General features: G+C 33.2%; 2 protein-coding genes across 3 annotated transcripts; both read right to left on the reverse strand.

Annotated features, from left to right (window-relative positions):
- Positions 1 to 11,486: 11,486 nt before the first annotated feature.
- LOC140811299 (protein VACUOLELESS GAMETOPHYTES-like) lies at positions 11,487 to 12,619 on the reverse strand. The gene is made up of 2 exons (XM_073169165.1): positions 12,170 to 12,619; positions 11,487 to 11,918 (listed from the first exon to the last, which is right to left on the reverse strand). Exons 1-2 carry the CDS (start codon positions 12,574 to 12,576, stop codon positions 11,570 to 11,572), a joined length of 756 nt encoding a protein of 251 aa, XP_073025266.1. The 5' UTR covers positions 12,577 to 12,619; the 3' UTR covers positions 11,487 to 11,569.
- A 10,170-nt stretch (positions 12,620 to 22,789) lies between these two features.
- On the reverse strand, positions 22,790 to 24,594 carry LOC140811314 (mitochondrial import receptor subunit TOM6 homolog). Of its 2 annotated transcripts, none has more exons than XM_073169180.1 (2): positions 24,314 to 24,594; positions 22,790 to 23,040 (listed from the first exon to the last, which is right to left on the reverse strand). In XM_073169180.1, the coding sequence occupies exon 1, from the start codon at positions 24,486 to 24,488 to the stop codon at positions 24,324 to 24,326; it is 165 nt and encodes a 54-aa protein (XP_073025281.1). In that variant the 5' UTR covers positions 24,489 to 24,594; the 3' UTR covers positions 22,790 to 23,040; positions 24,314 to 24,323. The 2 variants fall into 2 exon arrangements, with proteins under 2 accessions (XP_073025281.1, XP_073025277.1); XM_073169176.1 differs by having other exon boundaries at positions 22,790 to 23,051; positions 24,314 to 24,592.
- Positions 24,595 to 27,521: the final 2,927 nt, after the last annotated feature.

The raw sequence follows: 27,521 nt of genomic DNA on the forward strand, positions 1-27,521 counted from the left end.
TGAAATATAATTGATTCACCTAGAATTTAAGCTAGATTTTTAAAAATACTAAGTAAAATGTAGTAGTAAGCATGAAAATCCACCTTTTAATTTTAATATTAATCCTAAATTGAAAATTGAACGTATTAACCGTCCATATTTCACATTCACAAAATAATCCACCAAGTATATATCCTCAATTTAAATAATCTTTAAGATGCCTTCATGCATTATTCTTTCTTTTCTAACATATGAAAATAATTAAGATATTTAAACATTAGTTATATGTCATAATGAAAAATTAACACACATTAATAGTCCACCAGTATTCATTATGGAAAATTAATACACATTAATTTTTAAAATGTCTTCAATTGTTTGTAATGCTTTTGAATGCTTATAAAAAATTTTGGACTGGAATGCTTATACAACCTTTAATCTTCCTACAACAACTATTTTCCCATATTTAAAGAGTGATCTTTGTCATTTTCCATTTCATATAATTTTTTTTAATTTTTATTATGCTTTCCAATACAAATATATTACAACTAATTACTATTAAAAATGAATTAGAAATTCTTTAAACCTTTTGTTTGGATATGGGATTTAATTTCATATGTATAAGATAATAATACTTTGTTAGAATATTTTTATTACTCTAAGTTTTGGTGATTGATAAGATAACACCATCAAGTTGTTTAATGTCCAACCATTATTTTATTGTATTTTCAGGTTTTCAGACCGTTGGATCAATTCAAGCCGTTCAGACAAGAGCATCAGAAGATCAAGTTGTTTTGGCAAGAAATCAAACCGCATAATGTCCGAACTCCAGCTGCAAGCTATCATCTATCACGTGTTCAAATCGTTGAAGATCCAACCGCACTGTCACCGGTTAGAAATGAGTTATTTCAAATAAAATACTGAAAGTCAAGCCATTCAACGTTTGCCCTGCTTAGAATGATTACACAATATCCTACCAACTTTCGGATGACAGAAGTTACATATTCTGGATATGGTGTGCTAGCTTTATGAAAAACAAGAGTTTAAAATCACAAAAACACAAGGAACATTAAATAAGTATTTAATGATATGTACGACGACTGAAAGGGACGTATCCATTATGACAGATGATAATAAAGATGATCGTTGAAAAGAAAATCTATCAGTTTGAGCTTTTTCAACTATAATTTTGTCAAGTATTTTTTAATCTTCCAATATAATCATTATGAAGATAGGTAAATTCATAAGAAAAGCATATGATGCCACTGAGTTTTAAGATCTAAATTCTCGTTTATATTTCTTATTAGTCAATATTATAATACAAGTATAAAAAATCAATCGATGGATAAAAACTTTTATGACTTTTTCATAGGTAAATTTTGCACCTCATTGTTCTACCACCATGTCTCCTTGTGATGTCATCCCTTCCCTTTAGCCTCTCCAAGTACTTTCCTTGCCCCACTCCTATGTTGTTAGCCATGAGTTCAAATAACTCAGAGGTATCGGTGTTATTCTCATGCCTCACATCCTCACATTCTTCGACGACTAACTGACTATCTAAAATCTTATTCCTAAGAGTTTGGCATAATCTCCCTTCATAGTTCACCATTTGCTTATACTCTTAAGGCAAAGATATGAGATTAATAGACTACGTTGGATCGTCAAGCATTCTCATTGTATGACATTACAATTTTTTATGACTATCTAGGTCTTGTTTCCTCACAATAAAGTAATCAACCTGACTTATATTTTGCCCACTCCTAAAGGTTATTAAATGGTTGCTTTTTTCTTATAGATAGTGTTTACTATCCAAAGATCACTAGCTAAGGCAAAGATAGAATAGAAACCCTCGTGTTATTTTGAAACCCGAAGTCTTGACCTCTATGGATCCTCTCATACCCAACTGTATCTCTACCTATATGACCATTTTTATCTCTGCCTAAGAAGATTTTTTTCCTCACATGGGATTCTACTAACTACATCTTCTAGAGACTCCCAAATTTGTTATCTTTTCCTCAGGTGAGATTTTACTAACTACATCTCCTAGAGAGTCCCAAATTCCTTCTTACTCTCATCATCTAAACGCACTTGTGGTGCATACACACTGAAAGGAATATTTTATTCCTTTATTATTTTGCTAAATTGATATTATCAATTTATGATTTTGCCTTTCTAGATTATTAAATCTTGCTTGATTTAATTTAAATGATAATATCTTGGTTTACTTATTTGTAGACTATGAGATCTTGCTATATTTATCTATAGATATTATAGTATTTGTTTTTAATATGATTTGTATCTCCAAGATATTTTATCTTTATTTGAAAGTGTTTTTTATCTAACGAAAATCTTGTTTCCATATTTTGTAGGACACTTTTATGGAATAAATTTTAGGTCAAACTATTGATATAAATATGGATACCCTTGCAGCCGTACAGTGGGGTTTTTGGAGAGGAGAGAGTTGGACTAGGAAGATTTTCACATAGAAGAAATTACAAAAGTCCAACATATATTTGCTCTACATTTTTATGTGATCGGGTTGTCACTTTATTGTGTAGGTGCTGAAGTTTTGTGTGATTGTGGATCACTTTGTTGTGAAGAGAAGCTGCTGGAGTTTTTGGGAGTCTTCGGGAAGGTCGGCAGAGGAGTTCTTACATAGAAGAATATACGAAAGCCGAGCCTATTTTTGATGAGAAGTTTTCGTGTGATCGATTGATCACTTTGCAACGCAGAAAGCTGCTGGAGCATTTTCTGAACACATAAGTTCAGTATTGGAGATTTTCGTGTGAAGTGTTTGAGTGATTGATTCACAGATTTTCCGTGTTGCCGATTGGTGTTGCCAACACTCGGAGACAACACTGACGCAGAGTGTTGGACGAAGAGTGGTTGTGTTTGTTTTAAGCAATACGTTTTTATTTTATGCATCTAGTTTTTATGTGGTTTATTTTGATGCATTTTTAATTCCTTGGAGTGTAAAGGAATTTGCTTTTGTTTTCTCACTAGTATTGTTTTTGGTGTAAACGATTTACATAATTTTTCTAGTGAAATTTTTGCCATGAGGCATCGCACAAGTATTCGTACTTGTGCATAATTTAAAGCTGGTGTTTATTCATTAAAATTATATTTGTGTGTTAATAATTAATTTCCGCTGCATGTTGTGTGCTCGTGTTAACAACACCAGAGCACAACACTAACTTCTGATACACACATAATTATAATAATGTTTTTATATTTATTTCCTGCACAACAACAATTCCTTACAAGTGGTATCAGAGCCAACGCTTGATATACTAAGTGATTGATTCTGGTTTATTGTTGTTTTTGTTTACAGGAAATTTAACAGAATCCCAATGGACATACTATCCACGAAAAATGTTGTTTTGAAGGAAAAATGCTGGCTGCAAGTCAACCCGCACGGTGTTGCCTCCGGTGTTGCAACACCGGGCCGCAACACCACTTCAAAATCCTTGTGTCTCAATGCTAAATCTCACGGTGACTCAGGTAATCATGAAATCCAGGATAATGATTCTGATGAACTCACATTTGAATGTGCACAGGCCTTGTATGGACTGAAACAGGCTCCACGGACATGGTACGGTAGGTTAGCTGACAATCTGATAAACTTGAGCTTCAAACGAGGTGAGATTGACAAAACTCTTTTCATTCAAAAACTGAAATATGATATTGATCTATCAAGTGTATGTAGATGATATTATTTTCAGTGCTTCATCTCAAATGCTTGTGAATAACTCTGTGGATCGCATGTCATCACAATTCGAAATGAGCATGGTAGGAGAACTAACTTTCTTTCTTGGATTGCAAGTTAAGCAATTGCATGATGGTATATTGTGACAACTCAAGTGTTATAGACATTTCTAAGATTCATGTTCCACACTCTCGAACAAAACACATAGACATAAGACGTCACTTTATTCGAGATTTGGTTGAAAAAAGGCATAATTCACTGGAATTTGTTAGGACTGAGAATCAACTGGCTGATATATTCACGAAACCTTTGGATTTTGGGAGATTTTCCAATCTTCGGAAATCTCTCAGCATGTGTGTACTTTTAAAACATTTGTTCAGTGTTGTCCATGGTGTTGCCAACACCAGAGACAACATCCGTTTGTACATGATCATTACTAGGATATTAGGCATACTGCATATTCATAATCATCCTATTTATTTGTGCAATGACTGAACAGTGAAGGCAAATTTCTGAAAGGTACCCCTGAGTGTTCATACTTCCAATCGTATGTTGAGAAATAGATTTTGCTCAAATCCAAGGCATTGAGTAGTTGAGGACATTCATGAAAATAGTGATCTTGTCTAAAGTGAAAAGATGACTTGGAAAATGTGAGCAAAAGGAGAAAAACAGAAAAGAGATAAATAAAAAAAAAAATTGTTTAGAAGAAAATGGAAAAAGCTACCTAGAGGAGTCCATTGAAGACCGTTCTTCTAGTGTGGGAGCTACCACTTCTAAGTAAAAATAGTAATGGAAAAAGCTACCTAGGGGAGTCCATTGAAGACCGTTCTTCTAGTGTGGGAGCTACCATTTCTGACCAAAATAAAATTTTATGGAAGTTTGAATAAAAATCAGTGGTGTTGCCAGGAGGTGTTGCCAACACCAAGTTCTGACACAGCACAGTTTATACACTGCCTGACATTTTGATAATTCATCATATTGGAGGCATATTTAGGACATGCATACTGATTTTTGTTTCGTGAATTCATCATGTGCAGTGAAATATCAGTGTTGACCTATGACAGTTGATAAAAACCTTGATTATCTAGATTTTGAATTTATGTGTATACTTGTGTCAGTGAGTTATAATCGACGTGGGTTTTACTGGATTTTCTTTTGAAATCGTCGTAACACGAGTTTGAATCAATTTTACTGTTTGATTTTGGGATAGAATCGTTATGAGTGTTTTGGGTAAATTTCGGAAATATTACATTTACCATGCGGTTTTTTTTTTTTGGAGCTGAAGGATTGAATCGGTGTATTGTTTTGTTAGAGTAAGAGCACATATGTTTTGTTATAGTCTGATTTTGGAACTTGGCTTACATTCTGGCCAAAAAGGGGGAGTATGAGGACCAAATATGCAAAAGAATGATGCTGAGTATCTGGAGTTGCTGAGCTTGAATGAATACTTATACTCTGTCTTTAATGCTCTTTTTAGGTTGCTTTACATGATTAATGAATTTCTCATTCGTATGACTTCTTATGTTTTCAGGTGTTCTAATGATGGTGTTGACAACACTGTCAACAACACCAGTGTTCTAACATGTTTAATTCAGGGGGAGATGAACTTTGACTCAGGGGGAGACACACTCCAATGCAGGGGGAGCTTAACTGACTGCGATGCTAACTAAGATTACCATTTTTGGATGTTTTGTCCAGAAAGGCAAAAAGGGGGAGATTGAAAGGAATATTTTATTCCTTTATTATTTTACTAAATTGATATTATCAATTTATGATTTTGCCTTTCTAGATTATTAAATCTTGCTTGATTTAATTTAAATGATAATATCTTGGTTGACTTATTTGTAGACTATGAGATCTTGCTTTATTTATCTATAGATATTATAGTATTTGTTTTTAATATGATTTGTATCTCCAAGATATTTTATCTTTATTTGAAAGTGTTTTTTATCTAATGAAAATCTTGTTTCCATATTTTGTAGGACACTTTTATGGAATAAATTTTAGGTCAAACTATTGATATAAATATGGATACCCTTGCAGCCGTACAGTGGGGTTTTTGGAGAGGAGAGAGTTGGACTAGGAAGCTTTTCACATAGAAGAAATTACAAAAGTCCAACATATATTTGCTCTACATTTTTATGTGATCGGGTTGTCACTTTATTGTGTAGGTGCTGAAGTTTTGTGTGATTGTGGATCACTTTGTTGTGAAGAGAAGCTGCTGGAGTTTTTGGGAGTCTTCGGGAAGGTCGGTAGAGGAGTTCTTACATAGAAGAATATACGAAAGCCGAACCTATTTTTGATGAGAAGTTTTCGTGTGATCGATTGATCACTTTGCAACGCAGAAAGCTGCTGGAGCATTTTCTGAACACACAAGTTCAGTATTGGAGATTTTCGTGTGAAGTGTTTGAGTGATTGATTCACAGATTTTCCGTGTTGCCGATTGGTGTTGCCAACACTCGGAGACAACACTGACGCAGAGTGTTGGACGAAGAGTGGTTGTGTTTGTTTTAAGCAATACGTTTTTATTTTATGCATCTAGTTTTTATGTGGTTTATTTTGATGCATTTTTAATTCCTTGGAGTGTAAAGGAATTTGCTTTGGTTTTCTCACTAGTATTGTTTTTGGTGTAAACGATTTACATAATTTTTCTAGTGAAATTTTTGCCATGAGGCATCGAACAAGTATTCGTACTTGTGCATAATTTAAAGCTGGTGTTTATTCATTAAAATTATATTTGTGTGTTAATAATTAATTTCCGCTGCATGTTGTGTGCTCGTGTTAACAACACCAGAGCACAACACTAACTTCTGATACACACATAATTATAATAATGTTTTTATATTTATTTCCTGCACAACAACAATTCCTTACACACACTATTGATATGAACGATCTCTGGTTCTAAGGCTAAAGCGATACTCATAATCCTATCTCCAAACCTTCTTACAGTAATAAATTCATCCTTATAGACTTTATCCACTACCATTCTCACTTCATTTCTAGTTTTATCTGTTCCTGAATAGAAAAGTTTGAAACTGTCTCTTAGTTCCTTAGTCTTGCTTCCCTTCCACTTTGTCTCTTGAAGACAAGCCATTGACTCATCCATCAATGTTCCTATGTTCCAAGAGGATAAACTAATCTTCTTAATCATAGTTAGTTTACTTAGATGCAAATAATAATGAAAAATTTGCTGATGTTGATTATTAGTGCACAAATTTCTTATTTCTTGTGATCTTTAGTACATGAATTTCTCACTGCTGCATAGATCAATGCAATGCTCATGCTGCTATCTTTAGTGTTTTCTTAGCATGTGAGAAATTTCAAGAACATACTGGAACATAAACTAGCTGGCTAAAATTGTGGTAGTGTAGGTGTTGACAATTGTAAAATTAACAACTTTATGGAATTTTGAATAATCAAATAAATCTTTGTTCGAACAACCATATGGAATTTTGAATAATCAAATAAATCTTGGTTCGAACAACCATCATTTCTCATGTTTAAATATTGCTATTGTGAATCTAGTCTTTGTAGAATAAATCATGCGCTGGTGGAAAATGTGGATCACTAGTGACGTAATTATGTAGACGGTCAAATTCAGCTTTTTATATCTATAGTTTATATAATTTTAGAATAACCAAATTTATTCACTCTTTTTTTAAAAAAAAAAAGTTTAAGGATTTTAATGTTCTACTGATGCTACTATTTCTAGATTTTGTGTTTTAACAAATTTTTGTACTTTTGAGTTGGAAAGAATACGAGGTTACATCATGTGAAGCTTTTATGGCCAGTCCATGTTCATTTTCATCATATGTAGTTTCTGTCGTATGTCTTTGATTTATGATGCAAGACAATTTTGCATTTGACAAATTGTCTTGCAGAGGGCTACTTACAATGTGCTTTCTGAAGCCCTTCTAATGCTTAATCTTGAACTTTTAACAGCTTCCAACTTTATTGCGCGCTGCGGAAAACCCATATGCGCGCTGCGAAAAGTCGTTTTTGTTGTAGTGAATTGTTATCGGTACATCTCCTATTCAACTGTCTGGTGGCTGCCTCGTCGAAATTCCGGAGAATATCATTTAGTGTGTACATATCTTAGACCTTGTCTGGGAAAAACTTGATTTAAAGAACCAATGTTGACGTCAAATTTCAATCAAGAAATGGTAAATATGAAGGATTTCCCCAATCATTTGGCGTGGCATAGCAAAACTCTTACATTTTTTCATTTTTTGTGTATGTTTGTGGAGCCGAGGTTGCGATCACGATCTCAGATAAGTTACTGTTCATTTGTAGGAGATGTTATGGATATATCCCAAGCCTCCGTATCTGGGATTTCAGATGAGAGTCCACAGCTTTCACGGAAACATCCTAGAAAAGTTAGTTCGACTGCACTTTCTTCGATCTCAACTTACTTGCAGAGGTTCATCGCCGAATTGATTCTTGAAGTTACTTGCCCTTCAAAAGCTACAAAGTCGAGAGCCTTAAACTGAAAATGACCTTTATGTATTCTATCATCGGACCCGGACTCTGGTGAATAGCCGTGTATATATCCCATATATTTATACGTGGCAAAAACTTGTGTGAGACGGCATCACGGGTCGTATTTTGTGAGACATATATCTTATTTGGGTCATCCATGAAAAAAAATTAATTTTTATACTAAGAGTATTACTTTTTATTGTGAATATCGGTAGATTGACCCGTTTCTCAAATAAAGATTCGTGAGACTGTCTCACAAGAGAGCTACTCTTGACAAAAACTTTGTGAAACGGTCTCACGGGTCGTATTTTGTGAGACAGATATCTTATTTGGGTCATCCATGAACAAATAGTACTTTGTATGCTAACAATATTATTTTTTATTGTGAATATCGATAGGGTTGACTCGTTTCATAAATAAAGATTCGTGAGATCTTCTTGCAAGAAATCTACTCTTGTATGTTTTATGCAGTAGTACGAGAAGGTGATGCAAAGCGGTGGGGAAAATTATGGGAGGGTGGAATCATGGGATAAAACATTTTGATCCCATCTGATTTCTTTTCTTGGTATATATTTTATATCTATGAGGTTGGGTTGAAAGTTATTTTGATTTTTTGACGTTTGATTTTTGCAAGCACTATTTAATTTGGTGGAAATTCATTTTAAATTACATTATTTGATCATAGAACCCAAGCGATACGTTCATATGAATTAAAATATTTGAGTTTTTGGAAATTTTTTAATAATGAATTAGGATAATTATATAAATATGATCATTTTAGTTATTTCGTATATATATTTTCATAAAATCGGAAGTGATTTTTTGAACTTTAAATTATGTTAAGTTCAGTAGTATTTTTTGATCTTCCAATATAATCATTATGAAGATAGGTAATTTCGTAAGAAAAACATTTTATTTTTGCAGTAAAAAATATTTTTGATATAAAAAATAATACTTTTAGCTGGTCGAATATATACTTCACTCAAATGAGTATATATTACACAATATTTTTCATAACATAACTAATTGAAAAACGATATTTTATATTTCTTCTTAGTCAAGATTATAATAAAGTATAAAAAAATCGATCAATGGATAAAAACTTTTAAGACTTTTTCATCGGTAAATTTTGTTTTCTGAAAATAAGATCAAGTGTAGGTGTCGTTTTTTAATAATGAACATCCAAAATAATTATGAAAAAAATAAAACAACAAAGCCTAATGCAGTCGGAAAATCATTTATTTTTTGCTCATGTTATTTTACATTTTCATATAATATAACCAGTGGAAAATATTCTAGGTGATTGTTTGGTTGATAATGACTTTGTCCAAACTCGAGATTTTAGTTATTGTCAGAAAAACTATACTAGAATTCGTTTGTGCATGGCTTTGTGATTTTATATGTTTATTCAAGGGTCATTTTTTTGTCATAACATACAATTTACGACTGGGTTCTAAATTTGATATTTAATTTAGAATTTATTTTGTTAATTGTTTCTTTTTAAAATTAATAGATTGATGTTTAATGTGATATTTCACTTACTTACACGTTGTTGTGTGTTATTATATATATCTATACTATATTATTAAGTGTGAGACTCTTTTTTTTGAAAAGTAAGTGTGAGACTCTTAGAGTAATTATCTTAGAAGATATCAAAATATTTAATTCCATAGTTACTTTTATTACCCTACTAAAAACCTCTTCACGTCACTTCATATTTTACATAGAAAAAAATTAAACAAAACTTCCATTTTAAGTTGTAAAACTTTTCTAAATTGAAAATAATTTCGTGTTAATTATTTAATATTATTTGTTAAAATTAAAAATAATAATAACACATGCGTTGCATTTGTATATTTTACTATTTTATATATATATATATATATATATATATATATATATATATATATATATATATATATATATATATATATATATATGCACTCGTACATCAATAAATTGATCAGTATAATACATGGTTATAAACAAAGAGTGGTAATTTGCTTTAAAATAAAGTACAAAGCATGTATATATTTTTTGAAAAAGAAAAAGTAAATATGACAAATCTTATAAGGTACTCTTTATCTGACAGCAGTGCAAGACAAGCAGCATAATTTTTGCAGATCTTGGATTTAAATAATAAAATATTTGTATCACAAAATTATCAAATATGTTTTGTTAAATATAATATTTTGGAAATTTTTTTGCGTATCAATATGATAAGTTAAAGAATGAGTTTTATGTGAGACCGTATCACGGATCATAATCTGTGAGACAAGTCAATCCTACCCATATTCACAATAAAAAGTAGAGTGAGTCTCATGTGAGACCGTCTCACGGATCTTAATCTGTGAAACGGGTCAACCATACCCATGTTCACAATAAAAAGTGATACGCTTAGCATAAAAAGTAATATTTTTTCATGGATGACCCAAATAAGAGATCCGTCTCCAAAAAACGATCCGTTAGACCGTCTCACACAAGTTTTTGTCTAAAAAATAATATTTTTAGCATAAAAAGTAATATTTTGTAATGGATGACTCAAATAAGAGATTCGTCTCACAAATACGATCCGTGAAATTGTTTCACACAAATTTTTGCCTCAGTTAAAAACAACGATCTTTCAAAAGTTTAAAACTTATCTTGAATTGAAGAAGTGTAAACTATATTCATAATTCTTTTATATTGAGAATTTATTGAAAGTTAGTACTTTCTCAATAACACGTAGTTTTTTATTTTATATTTTAAATTTATTCTATGGATAAATAATTTATAAATCACCTCCTAAAGATCCCAAAGTTTGAGAGGATGAGTTTATTTGACAGTGACACTACAAATAGAAAATGCAGTGAAAAACTTATTCACGCATATTTATTTATCAAATAAATCTTATATAATATTTCTAAATTAACTCTCTTTCTTTGGCTCCAATATTATTAAGAGTAGGTCTCATGTGAGACCGTCTCACGGATCACAATCTGTGAGACGGGTCAACCTTACCCATATTCACAATAAAAAGTAATACTCTTAGCATAAAAAGTAATACTTTTCCATGGATTATCCAAATAAAGATCCGTCTCACAAAATACGACTCGTGAGACCGTCTCACACAAGTTTTTGCCTATTATTAATACCTCAAATTATATTTATGTTATCTAAATTCTAATGCATTTACTTTAATTTACTTATATTACCAAATAATAAAAATTTCAACTTTCTAATTCAAACATATTTTTAAAAATATAATAATTATATACATCTTAATTTATATTTAATTACCACGAATTATAATTTTTTTTTAAAATTCATATAAATTAAATATAATGGAGAATATTCTTTTGATTAATAAACTATAGAAATATTTTAGATTTTATGAAAACATTTGATATATAATCTTGAGATTCACTTGGACATCAAGGAGGCCACAACCCCAGCAATGAGGGTGGTGGGATCCCCTAACACGGCGGAGATAACGAACTGCAGAGCCAACGCCGCCACCTCGCAGCATTTCTCCATCTTCCCTCTCTTCTTCTTTCTATGATTATGAGTCTCCAATGTATCTTTCAAGCTCGGAATCCTGGTTTCCAGTTTCCGGCCACCGGAGTATTTGGTCCCCCATTTGCCACTGCGGCACTCCCCGGTGTAGATCTCGTGCCAGCTATCGACCAGCATTTCTTTTACACACGCAACATGGAGATTGTACTTCTTGCATGAAGATCTATAGCTCCAGCTCCCACCCTTTCTCCCACACCTGCTTATACACGTCTTCCGAAATTCAGATTTTTTGTGGGTTTGAGTCGAATTTCAAAAACAACAGAGTAAGTTCATTTTTTTCATTAATAAATTTTAAAAAAAACTAAGGCCCTACATATTCAATTATTGTTTCTCAGTTAATGATGTAATTAATCCATTTAATATTTTTTATAAAATAGTTAACGAAGACAAGTTGTTATTTCAAGAAACTTGGAGATGAAGTTTACTGATGGTTACGGATTACCGTACCTGTGACACGGCGAGGAGACTTTCCTATACAAGTAAAGCTTGATCTCGCCGTCATCGAGCACCATCGGAAGCTTAGCGCAGCAGGGATGGAGGTCGAACCCACAAGACTTGCAGTGGTACAAGAACCCCGACACGTCCTTCTCGCATGCGTTGCAGTAGCGTGCCACCGTCCCTGGTGGGCGGGCGAGGAACTGGAACGAGCACTTGGTGTAGAAAGGGTGAGAGATGGAAGGGGAAGGGATGGCGCAGTGGGTGTGGAGGTCGAAGTTACAAGCAGCGGCCGCGCACTTGTAGCGAGAGCCGATACCGACTTCGTTGCAGCCGTCGCACTTGAACGGCGACTCGCTGTACTCGAACTTGAGGTTGTGCTGCGGGTGGCTGAAATGGGAGATTTCATTGTATCTCATGGTGGTGGAAAGTGGCAGCGTAGGAATAGAATTTGTGTGGTGGCATGCAAATTTATAATTAATTATTTGTTCTTTTTTCCCTTTTTAGGGGACAAATATTATATTCTATGGGTATCAAGTATATATTTTTTATATAAAAAAAGATAAAAAAATTTAAAATTTAATGGAAAATGGATAATATATATAGTTCTATACATCAAAGCTTTCACGTATTGGCCTATGTTTTTATGGCTCCAAAATTGGTATTTTATTTTAATTTAAGGTGAATCTTGGATAACTTTGGATAATAATAAAAATTAAGGTTGTTATTATATAGCTTGAAGTTGAAGCAATGTAGGATTTATACTTGGAATTGGTTTTATATTTGTAAATTATTAAAATGGGGGCATAAGGCACATTAGAATGGGAATTTTTCTCCCTTTATGTGATGTAATAAAATACTCAAAGGTGCCTATTATATTATATGGTTAATGCATGTCAAAGAGTTCCTTGGCTTTGGATATTAGGTTTTTGAGAAATAACTTCTCCAAAGAATATAAGAATATGGCAACTTGAACATTCGATCAAGTTCCTAGGTCTCGAGTTCGAGACGAAATCTCGGGTTCGAGACTCAGTACCTAAAAAATCTTTCAAAAATTAAAGATATTTTTCAGTAGGATGATTGTAATGTTTCACATACTTCACATTATAAATGAATTTTTTTACATAAAATAGAATACATATTTCTTTAAAAATAAAAAATAAATAGAGTATTATTAATATTATAAGTTTTTTAATATCACAATTAATTACACATTTATCCAATGGATATATTCAAAAGTCCATAGATTTAATTATGGTACGTAGAATATTGTGATTAGCTCCCATTATGAAATACATATATCAAATTCTCAATGCTTTAGCGTCACATTATTGGAACTTATTATTGAGTAAGATAAGAAGAAAAGGAGTTTCTTTACTTAGAAAATGAGCCTAAATTGATGACACGAAATATATCAAAGCTAAACAATAGCAATTGCTTTTCGTCTTCCAAATGCTAACAAACACCCTAAACAAAAAGCATCGCCAATTTCTTAAGCAATTACTTGAAACTAATAGGGAAAATTCAACAAATATGAGCAAGGATAGTTGTTAGTGCAATAAATGGACTATTTCTTTGCATTTTTTTCTCAAAGTACAAAGTTCAAAAATAGTATTCAAGTTCGTTAATCTAAATAGAGTTTGATCCCGCAATTCATCAAAATCGGACCCGACTGCAATAATCGACTGCATCTCCGTATTTTTAGTTTGATTTTTTCCGGAGTACTAACATAACATGAGATTTTTTATTACATTAGAAGCAAAATTTTGACCAACTATACGATAAAAAGTTTATATAGACCAACATAAAAAAATAAAGAGGTCTCTGCAAAGTCGTAAGACCATGTATGGGAGCTGACGTTTGCACAATGTCAGAAAGTCAAGGAAGTTGGTGATCTGATGACAGGAGAGCCGACGACCGAAGCCCCGGTGAACGGCGGCCGTAACTATAACGATCATAAAGTAGCGAAATTCTTTGTCAGATAAGTTCCGACCGACACGAAAGACGTAACGATATGGGCATTGTCTCGGAGAGAAGCTTGCTGAAATAGAATCATATAATTTTTAATACTATCTTAGGTTTGATATCTTTCTAAACAAGATTTCCCCGAATCTTGCTCCTATGGTCAAAATATACTAAATGTTGGGACAGAAGGCATCAAATAATTAAGTCTAATTGTGTACGAAGAACACCAATGGGATTTCTTTCCCCACTTTAGACAAATGGAACATTTGGCCTCAAGTGATATTTGTAAACTTTGTACTTTGAGAAGAATATTGAAAAGACCAACATGAATATGATTCTATTATCCATTTTTACACTAATTTGCCCCCTTTGTTCTTTACTCCTCTTAGTATCTTCTGATAGAAATTGAGAATAAGAATGAAAGCAAAAGATGTTTTATTTGCACTTGTGTTCTTATTACTGCTACAAAAGGAAAGTGACGTGCCTATATATAGGCTTACAGAGAACAACTTCCTAAGATATCTCAACCAACAAGGAGATTATTCTGGCACTAGCCAACCATCTAGAAACTAATAAAATTGATCAATGACTTGGTCAAGGTTGAATTACTTCTCAACACCCTCCCTTAATTCAAACCTACAGACACCAAGCTGAGATCTTAGATAAACATGTTTATCTCTAGGAAGAGACTTTGTCAGGATGTCTGCAACTTGCTCCTCTGTATTGCAGTAGGATAAACCAACTTTCCCTTCAGCTACAAGTTCTCTGATGAAGTGAACACGAATACTGATATGCTTGGTCCTGCTATGAAAAGCGGGATTTTTAGTCATAAAAATTTCTGCTTTATTATCACAAAAGATCTCAGTTGCTTCTTTTTGTTCATGACCAAGTTCTTCAAGAATTCTTCGCATCCATACTGCCTGACATGCTGCTGAAGTTGCAGATACATATTCACCTTCTGAAGATGACAAAGCTACTGTTGCTTGCTTTTTTGAGCTCCAAGAGATGGCACCTGAACCAAGATTGAATGTGTAACCTGTTGTACTCTTTCGATCATCCAAGCACCCGGCCCAATCACTGTCAGTAAAGCCCCTTAATTTAAATTTAGAAACTTGACTGTACCATATCCCAAAATCAATTGTTCCAGCAATGTAACGCAATACTCTTTTGGCTGCTCCAAGATGATGCTTTGACGGAGAATGCATAAATCTTGAAATTACCCCCACCGAATAAGCAATGTCTGGTCTGGTGTGAGTTAAATATATTAAACCCCCTACTAAGCTCCTGAAATATGTTCCATCAGCTGGTTCAGTTTCGTCGTTAAGTTGCAATTGCTCATTCGAATTCATTGGTGTGTCTGCAACTTTACAATTGAGCATATTAAACCTCTTTAGAATATCAGTAGCATATTTCTTTTGATGGACAAAAATCACATCATCAGTTTGATTCACTTCCAAACCAAGACAAGTAGCTCAATATACCTAAATCTGACATCTCAAATTTGTTCTTCATACTGTCTTTGAATTCTTTAATAAAACAGGAAGTACCCATGTAGATAATATCATCTACATATAAGCAAACAAAGAGAAAATCGTTACCAGCTTTCTTCAAATAAAGTGTGGGTTCATTTTTGCTTCTCTTAAAGTCATTTTCTTGAAAGCAAGAATCGATCTTGCTGTACCAAGCACGCGGGGCTTGCTTTAAGCCATATAATGCCTTTGTCAACCTGTACACTTTTCTCTCTTCACCATGAACAACAAAGCCTTCGGGTTGAGTTACATAAACTTCTTCTTCCAACTCACCATTTAAAAAGGCAGACTTAACATCAAATTGATGAACAACCAATCTTAATTGAGCAGCTAAGGCTAGAAGAGTTCTTACTGTTTCAAAGCGGGCTACGGGAGAGAAAGTATCTTCATAATCGATACCTTGTTGCTGTGAGTATCCCTTGACCACGAGCCTTGCCTTGTATTTATGAATTTCTCCATCAGAATTATACTTAGTTCTGAATACCCACTTTACTCCAATGACATTTTTTCCTGCTGGCAACTCCACCAATTCCCAAGTTGCATTTTTGTTAATTGCCTCCAATTCTTCTTTCATAGCTTTCCACCATTCTTCTTTGCTTACAGCTTCTCCAAAGTTTGTAGGATCAGCTACAGATAAAACTTGTGTGCTCTCATAAATATCTGATAATGATCTGAATTTTCTCGGTGGAGTTTCATCATTTGATGAGTTATTGCTGTTGGAGTTAGAGGATACGGAAGTTGTTGTTGAGGTTGAGCTGACAAATTCAGGTGTGTTCTGTAGAACTTCATATTCAGTTGTGTCAACATTAACACCACTTGATTCTTCATTCCATATCCATTTTGAATTTTCATCAAAAACAACATTCCTGCTAATAATCACTTTGCCACTTGTTGGGTTATACAACCTATATGCTTTAGATTGATCACAATAACCAACAAAAATACATTTTACTGATTTATCATCAAGCTTACGACGATTGTGTGAATCAATTAAAACATATGCGATACAACCAAAGATACGTAAGTGGCTTACCGAAGGCCTTCTTTCTTTCCACGCTTGATAGGGAATCTGATTCAGAACAGCCTTTGTTGGAGATAAATTTAGAAGATAAATTGATGTGGCTACTGCTTCTGCCCAAAATATATTCGGAAGACTTTTGGCTTTCAACATGCTTCTTGCCATCTCTACTACCGTGCGGTTCTTGCGTTCTGCCACACCGTTTTGTTGTGGTGTATAAGGCGCCGTCAATTCCCTGTGAATGCCATTTTCTTCACAGAATAAAGAAAATTCTTTAGATAAGAACTCACCACCTCTATCGATTCAAAGCACCTTAATCGGTGTGCCACTTTGTTTCTCAACACATGCCTTAAACTTCTTAAAATTTGAGAATGTTTCTGACTTGAGTTCTTGAAAATATACCCAACTCATGCGGCTGTAATCATCAGTAAAGAGTAAGAAATATCTGCTCCCGCTAAATGATGCAGTTTCCATTGGACCACATAAGTCAGCATGCACTAACTCAAGAGTTTTAGATGCTCTCCAAGACCTGCCTACAGAAAAAGGACGCTTGCTCTGCTTTCCATAGACACAACCTTTCTTTTTCATTTAGCAATTTCAGACCCTTGACATTTAAATGTCCATACCTTAAGTGCCATAGTGTGGATTCATCCTTTTCTTTAACAGCAAGAGCATAACTTTCTACACTAGAAAGTTCAAGAGGAAATAATTTGTTTCTAGTCATAGAAACATTAGCTACAACATGACCAGAAGTTTTCTCTCTAATCACACAAGAATTGTCATCAAACAAAAGAGAAAAACCACTTCCCATTAACTCCCCAACACTCAACAGATTATGTGACAAGGATGGAATGAAATAAACATCATAGAGAAACTTGACATTACCGTGATCATTATTTATTGTCACAGTACATTTACCTTCAACTTGCATCTGCTTATTGTCACCGATTCTCACCTTCAACTTGTAAGAATCATCAAGTTCCTTGAATAAAGACTTTTCATTAGTCATGTGATTAGAGCATCCGCTGTCTAAACACCAAACATCGCTCATGATCTTTGCATCATCATGATATGCCATAAGCAACTTAGCCTCCTCTTCTTCCTCTTCTTGGACAGCACAATTTGCTTGTATGTCTTTTTCTCTTTTCCAACAATTAGCTTGTACATGTCCATATTGTTGGCAATAATAGCATTGGATATTGCTTTTGTTGTTTTCACGTCCTCTGCCTCTTCCACGATAGCCTCCTCTGCCACGTCCTCTGCTGGACATCTCTCCCTTCACATGAAAGGCCTTTTCTTCATCTGGTTCATGTTTCTTCAGTCTTACTTCATGGGATTGTAGAGATCACATTAACTCATCAAATGAGTAAGTTGTCAAATCTTTGGATTCCTCTATAGCAGCTACTATATAATCAAATTTTGAATTCAAACTCCTTAGTACCTTTGCAACAACAATTTGGTCTTTGATTTCCTCACCATAGGACCTCATTTGATTAACAACAGTATCTACCCTTGTCAAGTAGTCTTGTACCGATTCTCCATTTTTTATTTGTAAAGTTTCAAAATCACGACGAAGAGATTGGAGTTTTACCGTGATTACTTTTGAGGAGCCTTGGAAGGATGTCTGCAATGTTGTCCATGCTTCTTTGGCAGTGTTTGCTGCTGAAATCTTAGTAAAGATAGACTCATGAATAGCCTGCTGAATAAAAAACAAGGCTTTTGCATCCCTCTTCTTGTTCTCCTTTACCTTCGCTTCCTCATCCTCCTCAGAGTAGCCATTTTCAACTAAATCCCACAAGTCTTGAGATTTAAACAAAGTTTTCATTTTGATACTCCAGAAGTCATAGCACTCACCTTTGAAAAGTGGAATTGCTGGTTGAGAAACGTTCACAACATTGTTGTTTGCCATAAGCACGCCCAGTTACAATCGAACCTGGCTCTGATACCACTTTGATAGTCGATAGAAATTGAGAATAAGAATGAAAGCAAAAGATGTTTTATTTGCACTTGTGTTCTTATTACTGCTACAAAAGGAAAGTGACGTGCCTATATATAGGCTTACAGAGAACAACTTCCTAAGATATCTCAACCAACAAGGAGATTATTCTGGCACTAGCCAACCATCTAGAAACTAATAAAATTGATAAATGACTTGGTCAAGGTTGAATTACTTCTCAACATCTTCATACTCCATTGTTTAACATTCCCTTGCTCTAAGTCTTTAACATGATTATGTCATGTATGATAATATCCGAATGCACCTATTAACTAACGACGAAGTTAGCGAATCGGCATGACACTCCGGTCTTAAATGAAAATATTAATATTACAATATATAATTAAATTTGAAAATAATTAAAAGATGTATGCGATTGAAAGAAAGTGTGTGAACTTGCAATTTTTGTCAATTCTTCTGGGTTTTCCCTCGTTTTAAACCAATTAATTTACACCATTGTATAATATAAGATCTTAAAATTTAAGATCAAGAAGTAGAACAATTGTGTAAATATATCTACGGTGTAAATTTAATGATTTAAAAATATGTTTTAATTTGTACATGATTATGAAACCAAAAGTAAAACAACCATTGATATTAGATGATTTAGATTGAATACAAGTTATCTTTTTAATTCCACAAATTTTTTTATATTTTTGACATGTTCTTAATTTTATTTGTATCTTGATTATGAAATTTTTTCTCAACAGTCTCACTTTACAGCAACCATAAAACAAGTGTTTTTTAGGGATATAACTTGTCAAAAAGTTTCCTCAAGACAAAATTTGCTCACCTAATGAAAAACTTCTGGGTACGCCTCTGAACACAAATTTTGAGTTCCACCCATCAAATCCTCACCCCAAATACGAAAACTATTTCTTCAAGGTACTCCCTTGAGAGGCACGGATAAGTACCTTTAATATATGCTTAGTCTGCTTTCAAAACCATACAACTACTAAATGTTAAAACTCTTTATTATGTAACTATTTTATGTAGACAAAAAGTAAATCCCGTAAATTTTAGTATGTTTTAGATGTGTGATTGCATTAAATTTTTAAAAATTGTATATATAAATTTGGACAATCATTTTTCCGAAACTAACTTTTGAGATAGAGTTCTGCCAATATTCATAATCATAACCGTACGTCCTATAAATTTTGATTTCAAAACATGAACTTATTTTTGAAAGACTGTCCCATTTATCATACCAGGCGTTTGTAGTTTTTCTCATGATACCTTGTAATTTCTGCAGATGTAAAAGTCGTGCATTGAAAAATGATTGTAATGCAAAAAACGATTTGATCATTATCGTTTATTAAACCAAGGAAATCCCCATGTGTTAATTAGTACACATTGCATTTAAAGTCCTTATTTAATAGCTCCAGTTATGGATGGATAAGATATTGATTATTCAGACAGCTTTAGTATACATTTGAATCAAGTTTTATAAAAATTAAAATTATAAATCACTGTGTTATCTATATAAATAAATATAATATATATTTATATATATAATACATATTTAATCATTTTATCCTTCGGAACCAGTACCAAATGATGTGATAAAATTGATATTCAATCATGTACTAATAAAATAATTCGACTTTTAAAAGACAGAAATAATTAAAAATAGAGCTAGATATTTTTCATGGGGAAGGGGCGAAATAAAATTGATTTCGCCGTTTAATTATTAAAAATGGAGTTACATAGTTGTATACTTGACTTACCCAACAATGAAAAAGCTAATTCAAATTGGCCGTTTTTGAGCAGTTTAAAAAGAAGAGCATATGTTACATATATGGAATCAAGTGTAAATGCAATTGATGCAACAACGTATATTTTTCAAAATAACGAAAGTCAAAATTAAGCAATCGAAACTCAATTCTCGTTGACATAACAAGATCTGGTCGATGTCATGGTTCTTTATGATAATTAGCTTGACATGAATGACAGTAACAATGATAGAGATGATGTTCGAGTTTAAAACGACGATGTCTTGTACAACGACAATGATTAGAGTTATTAGTGCAGTTTTCTTGACCACTTGTTTTTGTTCAACGTATCATGTATTTCTTAGTGTAATGTAATGATTTACTAATTGGTTGCTTTTGTTTAAATTATTTAACGCAATATTTCAGATGTAAAGATTTCATTTTCAGTATTGCCATATAAGTTTGATACTCGAAATACCATATGTTTTTGCATGTAGTTTTTTTACTTATCATTTATATATATTTTTCTTCGCAGGAAGTTATGGAGACATATATAGCTGAGTCGTTGACCCCATACGAGGATGAGACCATTCCGGAAGCTCCAAGTACACATGAGGTCAACACAATGTTCGACAGGTGAGCCAAAAAAATGGCGGATGTATGGTTGTGGATCCATGACTTCCATGATTTATCAGATGGCTCCACATCAACATGAAGGTTCTAGTAGCGCTGGGGTTTCTATGACAGCTATGAGTCAGGAGACCCAAAAATTAAGGGTGGATTCAATAAAATGCACGATCTGACGTACTAACGATGGAGTTCTAGGAGTCGAAGAAGGAGAACGAGTTGTTGATGACACGAATGCCTTCTTTGGAAGAGCAAGTACGTCTACTGGTCGCTGGCATGTCTCAATGAGCACCTACACAGCCACCCTTTCAACCATACGACATAGCATCCCACCCACGTAGCTCCTCCCACAACGGCGGCTTCACAGCATGAGGATCACACATCGGCGATGCAGGAACATCACACGACATCTGCTTTGTCACCAGACCATCACACGAGCGTAGATCCTTACATGGATACGATTACTCACAGCAGTATATCAGGTCATCACATGACTTGGGCCAAGATGATGACGATGATGATGGACAGGAGGATGGTGATAGTGACGACCACGACGGTTACGACGATTATGATGGACAGGAGGATGGTGATAGTGACGACCACGACGGTTACGACGATGACGAGACTAAGGCACCATAATATTTATTATATTTTGTTGATATTATTTATTGCACATTTTAATTTAAATATCAGTCAAACGTGATTTATTTTACATACAATATCAATCGGATTTAATATATATATATATATATATATATATATATATATATATATATATATATATATATATTAGCTTAATGTTCTTTTTCGAAATTAAAATTAATTTATTAGATTTGATAAATATTCAAATACAATATAAATAAATTTTCAAAAAAAAAAAGATAGATACAATTTTAAATATAAAAAATATTGATTATTTCAAAAAAAATTTAAATTCAACGACGATTTTTTAATAATGCAATGGAGTAAATAAAAGTTGCTAATTTTAATTTTAGCGACGGTTATTATGCCATTTTGGGATCTTCTTGAAAATGGGAAGATCTAGGATAAGCGTAAAGGGGTCGTGGATACTGTCGTACGAACATCTTCCTTCTCCGCTCCCTCTTTTTCTACATATGCGGCTAAGGGTCCCAAAAACTCCGGTTCCTGGTTAATGAAACTCCTTTCCTAAAGCCCCTCCTTGGCCAACTCACCCAACTTCTTTCTCTCACAAGGTCAACGACAGCCGACTTAGTCACGACGGTAAAATCCGTCGCTAACAAATTTACCGAAGGTTTTAGCGACAAATTTGATCATCGCAAACTTTTTTTTGTAGTGTATGTATCCACCATTAAGACAATCTAAGCAATTCCTAAAACATGTATATCATATCCAAATAAAAACTCTAGAACTTTTTAAACAAATCGTCAATCACTCTTTCTAAATTTCTGATTAAGATTTTTTTTGTATTAGCAACCACTTCCATGATATTTACTATATTTTGAGACGTGTTCAAAAAATTCAACAAAGATAATCAATCACTCCAAAGAACTCAAGTATAAAACAAAAAAGAAACACAAATTAAAATGATAATGCCATTTCGTAAGTTGCATTAGTTGTTGTCATGTATATAATAAATACAAACTATTTTTTTTTATTTCATGATCTTACGCAAATAATAATAATAAAAAGAATAAAACAAATCAAGTAACTTTAACGTTCTAGTTCCTTTTAATTCTAAGCTAATTGAATTTAAATCAATAATTTATAATTTTTTATTGCAATAGCTTATTTTTTTGCAAACAATTTACTTATAACATACCACTAGCATGCAAATGGTAACGAGGTATCCATAAACCATACAGAAACCTCACTAAAATCCTGAAAACTTGAAAATAAAATCGAACAGCAGTTCTATATCTAAAATACCTGAGTATCTCAAGGCCTTAGGTTTCAAAAGAAACTGTAAAGGGATGATAATTCGGAAAACACAACGAAACTACGACTCAAAACTCTTGATCCCTGTTCCAGTGTGATCATTCACGTCAACCATTCAACTGCATGAAGACTAGACAAGATAGTAAAAATCAGCAAACTAGGTGATTCTGAGAAATTGGGAGCCTAGTATAAAATCTTGGTATGTTTGGTTTCATTAAACAAAGTAGTTGTTTGGTTGCAACAAGAAAAATATTAGAAAACCTACACCAATCTGGAAATAGGATAAATGGGTCCGGTCCGGTCAGTGCCTAATAAATTCCCATTTTGCAATAACATCTAATATATATATATATATATATATATATATAAGAGATGGGAAAAAAATCAAAAAATCCAAACACATGGAGACAGCAAAGAAATACTTTTCCACTAAATTGTGTTTATACATTCTTTTCTCGCGTATCCTCTCACTTTCCAACACTTTCCATGTAACTAACAGGGCCTTTAAAATGACTTGAGTCAATACTTACCCTAGCAGTCGAGAAATGGAATGTCTACTTGTTAAGATTTTCGCGTCACACACGGATGAGGAAACTGGTCCGTTTTATAATGCATTGACAATAATTTGTAGGTCATAACCTCAATACACAGCACACTGTATAAGTATAGCTTGCACTCAGGGGAAGACACGATATTCATGAGGAGAGTGAGGCGAAACTCGATTCTTCAGAAAAATTATGCATACCATTATAATTTTTTTAGATGAGGGGTCGAGACAGCGCTTTAATGTGTCTTCGGGGCGATGACTCTATGATAAAGCAGTGAATCAGTAACTGAAGCCTATGCTAGTCCTAGATTCTTTATGCTTCAACTCTTCTCGCCTTATATTAACCAAAGTTTAGTATCATCACCATCAAAATAGAAGCTAATATGCAAATGAGTTGATTGTATCCACTAGTTTTAGCCACGCTTGAGTAATCTGCATAATTTAGGTGCAAATAATAGATAACTTCCGGTCTCTGTAAACTATCAAATTTTCTCAATTAAAGTTCTTCATCCTACCACCTCTGAAAGTAATCAAACTATACACACTGTAACTGTTCAAAGTGTCACTAGATCATTTTACTTTATAACACACACATCTCGTTATATCCCTTTTAACTTTCAATTAAATCCAAACAAATTCAAAGCCAAACGATTTGAAGATGGATAGAGTTAAATAATAAATAAACAAAGACAATCTAGGAGCCAAAACATAGCTCTTTCTATCTTACTTCACTAGATTGGATATTAAATTCGGATCTCAGAAAATTAGAATAAAATTCTTCAGAAATCAATGAAGGCGTAATTTTGCAAAAAAAAAAAAAAAAACAATCTTGATTATTTAGCTACCTCGGAAAAGCTAGAGTTCGAGCATGAGTTCTTCCTTCTGATCGGAGAAGTAATGGAGAATATAAGGAGTGACACGAATGACGGTGACCCAAACCCCGAACATCGCGACGTGGCTCTTCAGCTGCTTCATCGCCGCCGCTTTGTCCGGTTTTCGGATAAACATTCCCGGAAACATTTTCGCTGCTCCGATCGATATGTGTGGCTTGTGTTGAAGAGACGACTGATGTAAAACCCTAAGCCCTCGTTTCAATTTGTAGCTTGCAGTTTTGTACTGGTTTTGGGTGCCGGGTTTTTGTGTGTGGGCTGTATAGTTCATATATGCCCATTACTTAATATTGGGCCTTGGCCCACGTTTTGGTTGTGGGATATTTCCAAAAAGGGATTCCATTTCTATTGGTAAAATAACGTTTAATTTTTAGTACTATAATTTGTATTTATTTTTAAATTTTGGTTATGTTACGACGAATTTTTATTTTATTCTTGTAATTTGTTTTTTTTCTTTCTTTTTTTGTTTTTTTAACTTGAAGACATGATGAACTCGGGTTAAAAAAGACTAAAAATGAAAAAAATATGGAAGTTATAAGATTAAAAATGTCAACTCGCTGTTAACATGACTAAAAAAAATAAACAAATAAAAATGATAACACCAAAAAAATAAATTTCTATTTCCTATTGAATACACATTACTTCGAGTAACTTTTTGTTTTTTGACATATAATCGTACATTGGGCCTAGATTTTGTTATTTTTTGACATATAATCGTACATTGGGCCTAGATTTTGTTATTCAGCCTAGTAACTTTTTATTTTTTGACATACTGCTCAAAAGGTGAAATCGCTCACCTTAGGCGCCCCTCACCCCGGCGCGACAGGAGGTAAACCATAGTGACTCAGCCAACCAGCAGCAACTAGACATTATGATACGCCACGCACAAGGAGCTCCCCCCACATTGGATGGAATTTAAAATATAAACAACAACATAAATATAATCAAAATATCAAATATAATATACATGTATTAAACAAAAAATTACAAATAAAATAAACTTCATATTACTAAAATAATATTTTTAACAAATTTCTAAATCCAAATAATATATATATATATATATATATATATATATATATATATATATATATATATAAATAAATTTAAAATTTTAAATATAAGAAACAATTCAATTAAAACTTTAGCTCACATGCATGTTCTATCTCACCTGATTTTTTATATATAATTTACATTGGCAAAACATGAAATTTTTACAAAATATTTTTGTGATAAGAATGTTTATTAAATTTCTTGCAGTGCAATATGTTAATTTATCTTATATTAGTTGTGATATCTCCAAACTCAAAGGGGATAATTAAAAAGTATTGAAAAAAAATATTTATCTTTCAATTAAGGTGAATGGATATTGATTATGTCATAAGGAAAAATGAACAACATGCCATAGATGAAGTTTGAAAACCTGATGATGTTGATCTTTATGAAAGTGGGAGCGATAAGATCACCTCCACACTATGTTCATAACGACTAAGATCTCTGTTGGTATCCGTGGTTAAATTGAGGGGCATGAAAAATTCAATGACATACTTAAAGAAATTGATAAACAATTTGCAACTTTAGACAAGGCCCTTGCTAACACTCTAATAATGAAGTTCTCTTCATTAAGTTCACACATGTGAAAGGTGTGCGAGAGAACATCATTAAGATGACACAGTGGTTCAATTGAAAAAACTTAGGAGTGAAAATGTCTGACAACTTTCTTGTGCACCATTTTATGCACTCTTCCACAACAATATTGTACCTTCAACATTTCTTACAACACACATAAAGATAAATGGTCAATCAATGAATTGATCACAATGTGTGTTCAAGAGGAAGGAAGGTTGTTGTTAGAGAAAAGTGATAATGTTTTTCTGGATGCATAAGGAAAGTCTAAGAAGCAAGTCAAAGTCAATGGAAAAGAGAGATAAAAATTTCACCTCAACCTGACATCAAAAAAGAATCCAAGTTTTTCTTTTGTAAAAAAACTGGATAGACACATGTAGAATGATTGCACCAAAATTAAAGATTGGCTTTAGAAGAAATATATTCCTATTTCATTTGTTTGTTATGAATCTCATATGGTTAAATATATTTATAATAAAAGGTGGATTGACTCTGGTTTTACAATTCATATCACAAAACCTTACAAGGTATGCAAAACCTAAGGGAGCCAAAGGGAAATGACCAGAGCGTCTGTTCGGGAAACAAAATGCGTTCACATATGGATGATATAGAGACTTGCAAGTTATTTTGGATATTTTTGGAGAAAACATTTTATGTTCTAAGTTTTCTAGAAATTTAATTTCAATTTCAAGTATTGTACCGTTTGGTTACTCATTTTAATTTCTAAATAATTCTATAAATTTATTTTATAAATCAAATATTGTTGAAAATGATACAATGATTGATGGTCTTTTTTTTCAATTTCTTTGCAAAATGATACCAAAAACACTATGCATGTTCATGCATATATTAAAATATGTGTTATAATTGAGGATTCATCTATATTGTGGCACCAAATATTGGAACACATCTCCATAAAGATGAATAAGATACTAGTAAATGATGAAGTATTTAGTACTTTAGATTTTACTAATTTTGATAATTGTGTAGACTACATTAAGGAATTAAGACCAACAAATCCAAAAGGGGTTCCAAGAGGAGTACCAATGTAATGACCTGAATCCATATTTTGAATGAAGTATTAACTAAGAGATGACTAAAATAAGAGATGACTAAAAAGTTGTTAATTAAGCCTTATTAAGGAATAGACAATTCGGGATCAACCTATTAGGATCCACCGAATTAAACTGGACGTTCCAATCCACTTCAATATTAACCCCAAAAATCCAACTAGACGAATGAGATTTTGACACGAGACAGATAATATTGTTCTGAACTAGTCCGGATGCAGCCTATAAAGGGAAGTTGTTTTCATTTGTTTCCTACACTGCTTCTTTCAGAGAGAGTTCTAGCCATAAACCTTAGGTTTTCTAGCCAGTTTCTAAGGCAGTTTGGTGTCGGGATGTTTAAGAACTAGTGTCGACTCGAGGAGGGGTCGGTGAACCGGGATGCAAATCGAGACGTCGGCGGTGGGCTGACGACAAACGCATGTATAATCCTAAAGCCTTAAATAGTGATTTAAAGATCATTAAAAGAA

Source organism: Primulina eburnea, chromosome 1 (genome assembly GCF_022965805.1).
Source record: "Primulina eburnea isolate SZY01 chromosome 1, ASM2296580v1, whole genome shotgun sequence".
NCBI classification, from domain to species: Eukaryota; Viridiplantae; Streptophyta; class Magnoliopsida; order Lamiales; family Gesneriaceae; genus Primulina; species Primulina eburnea.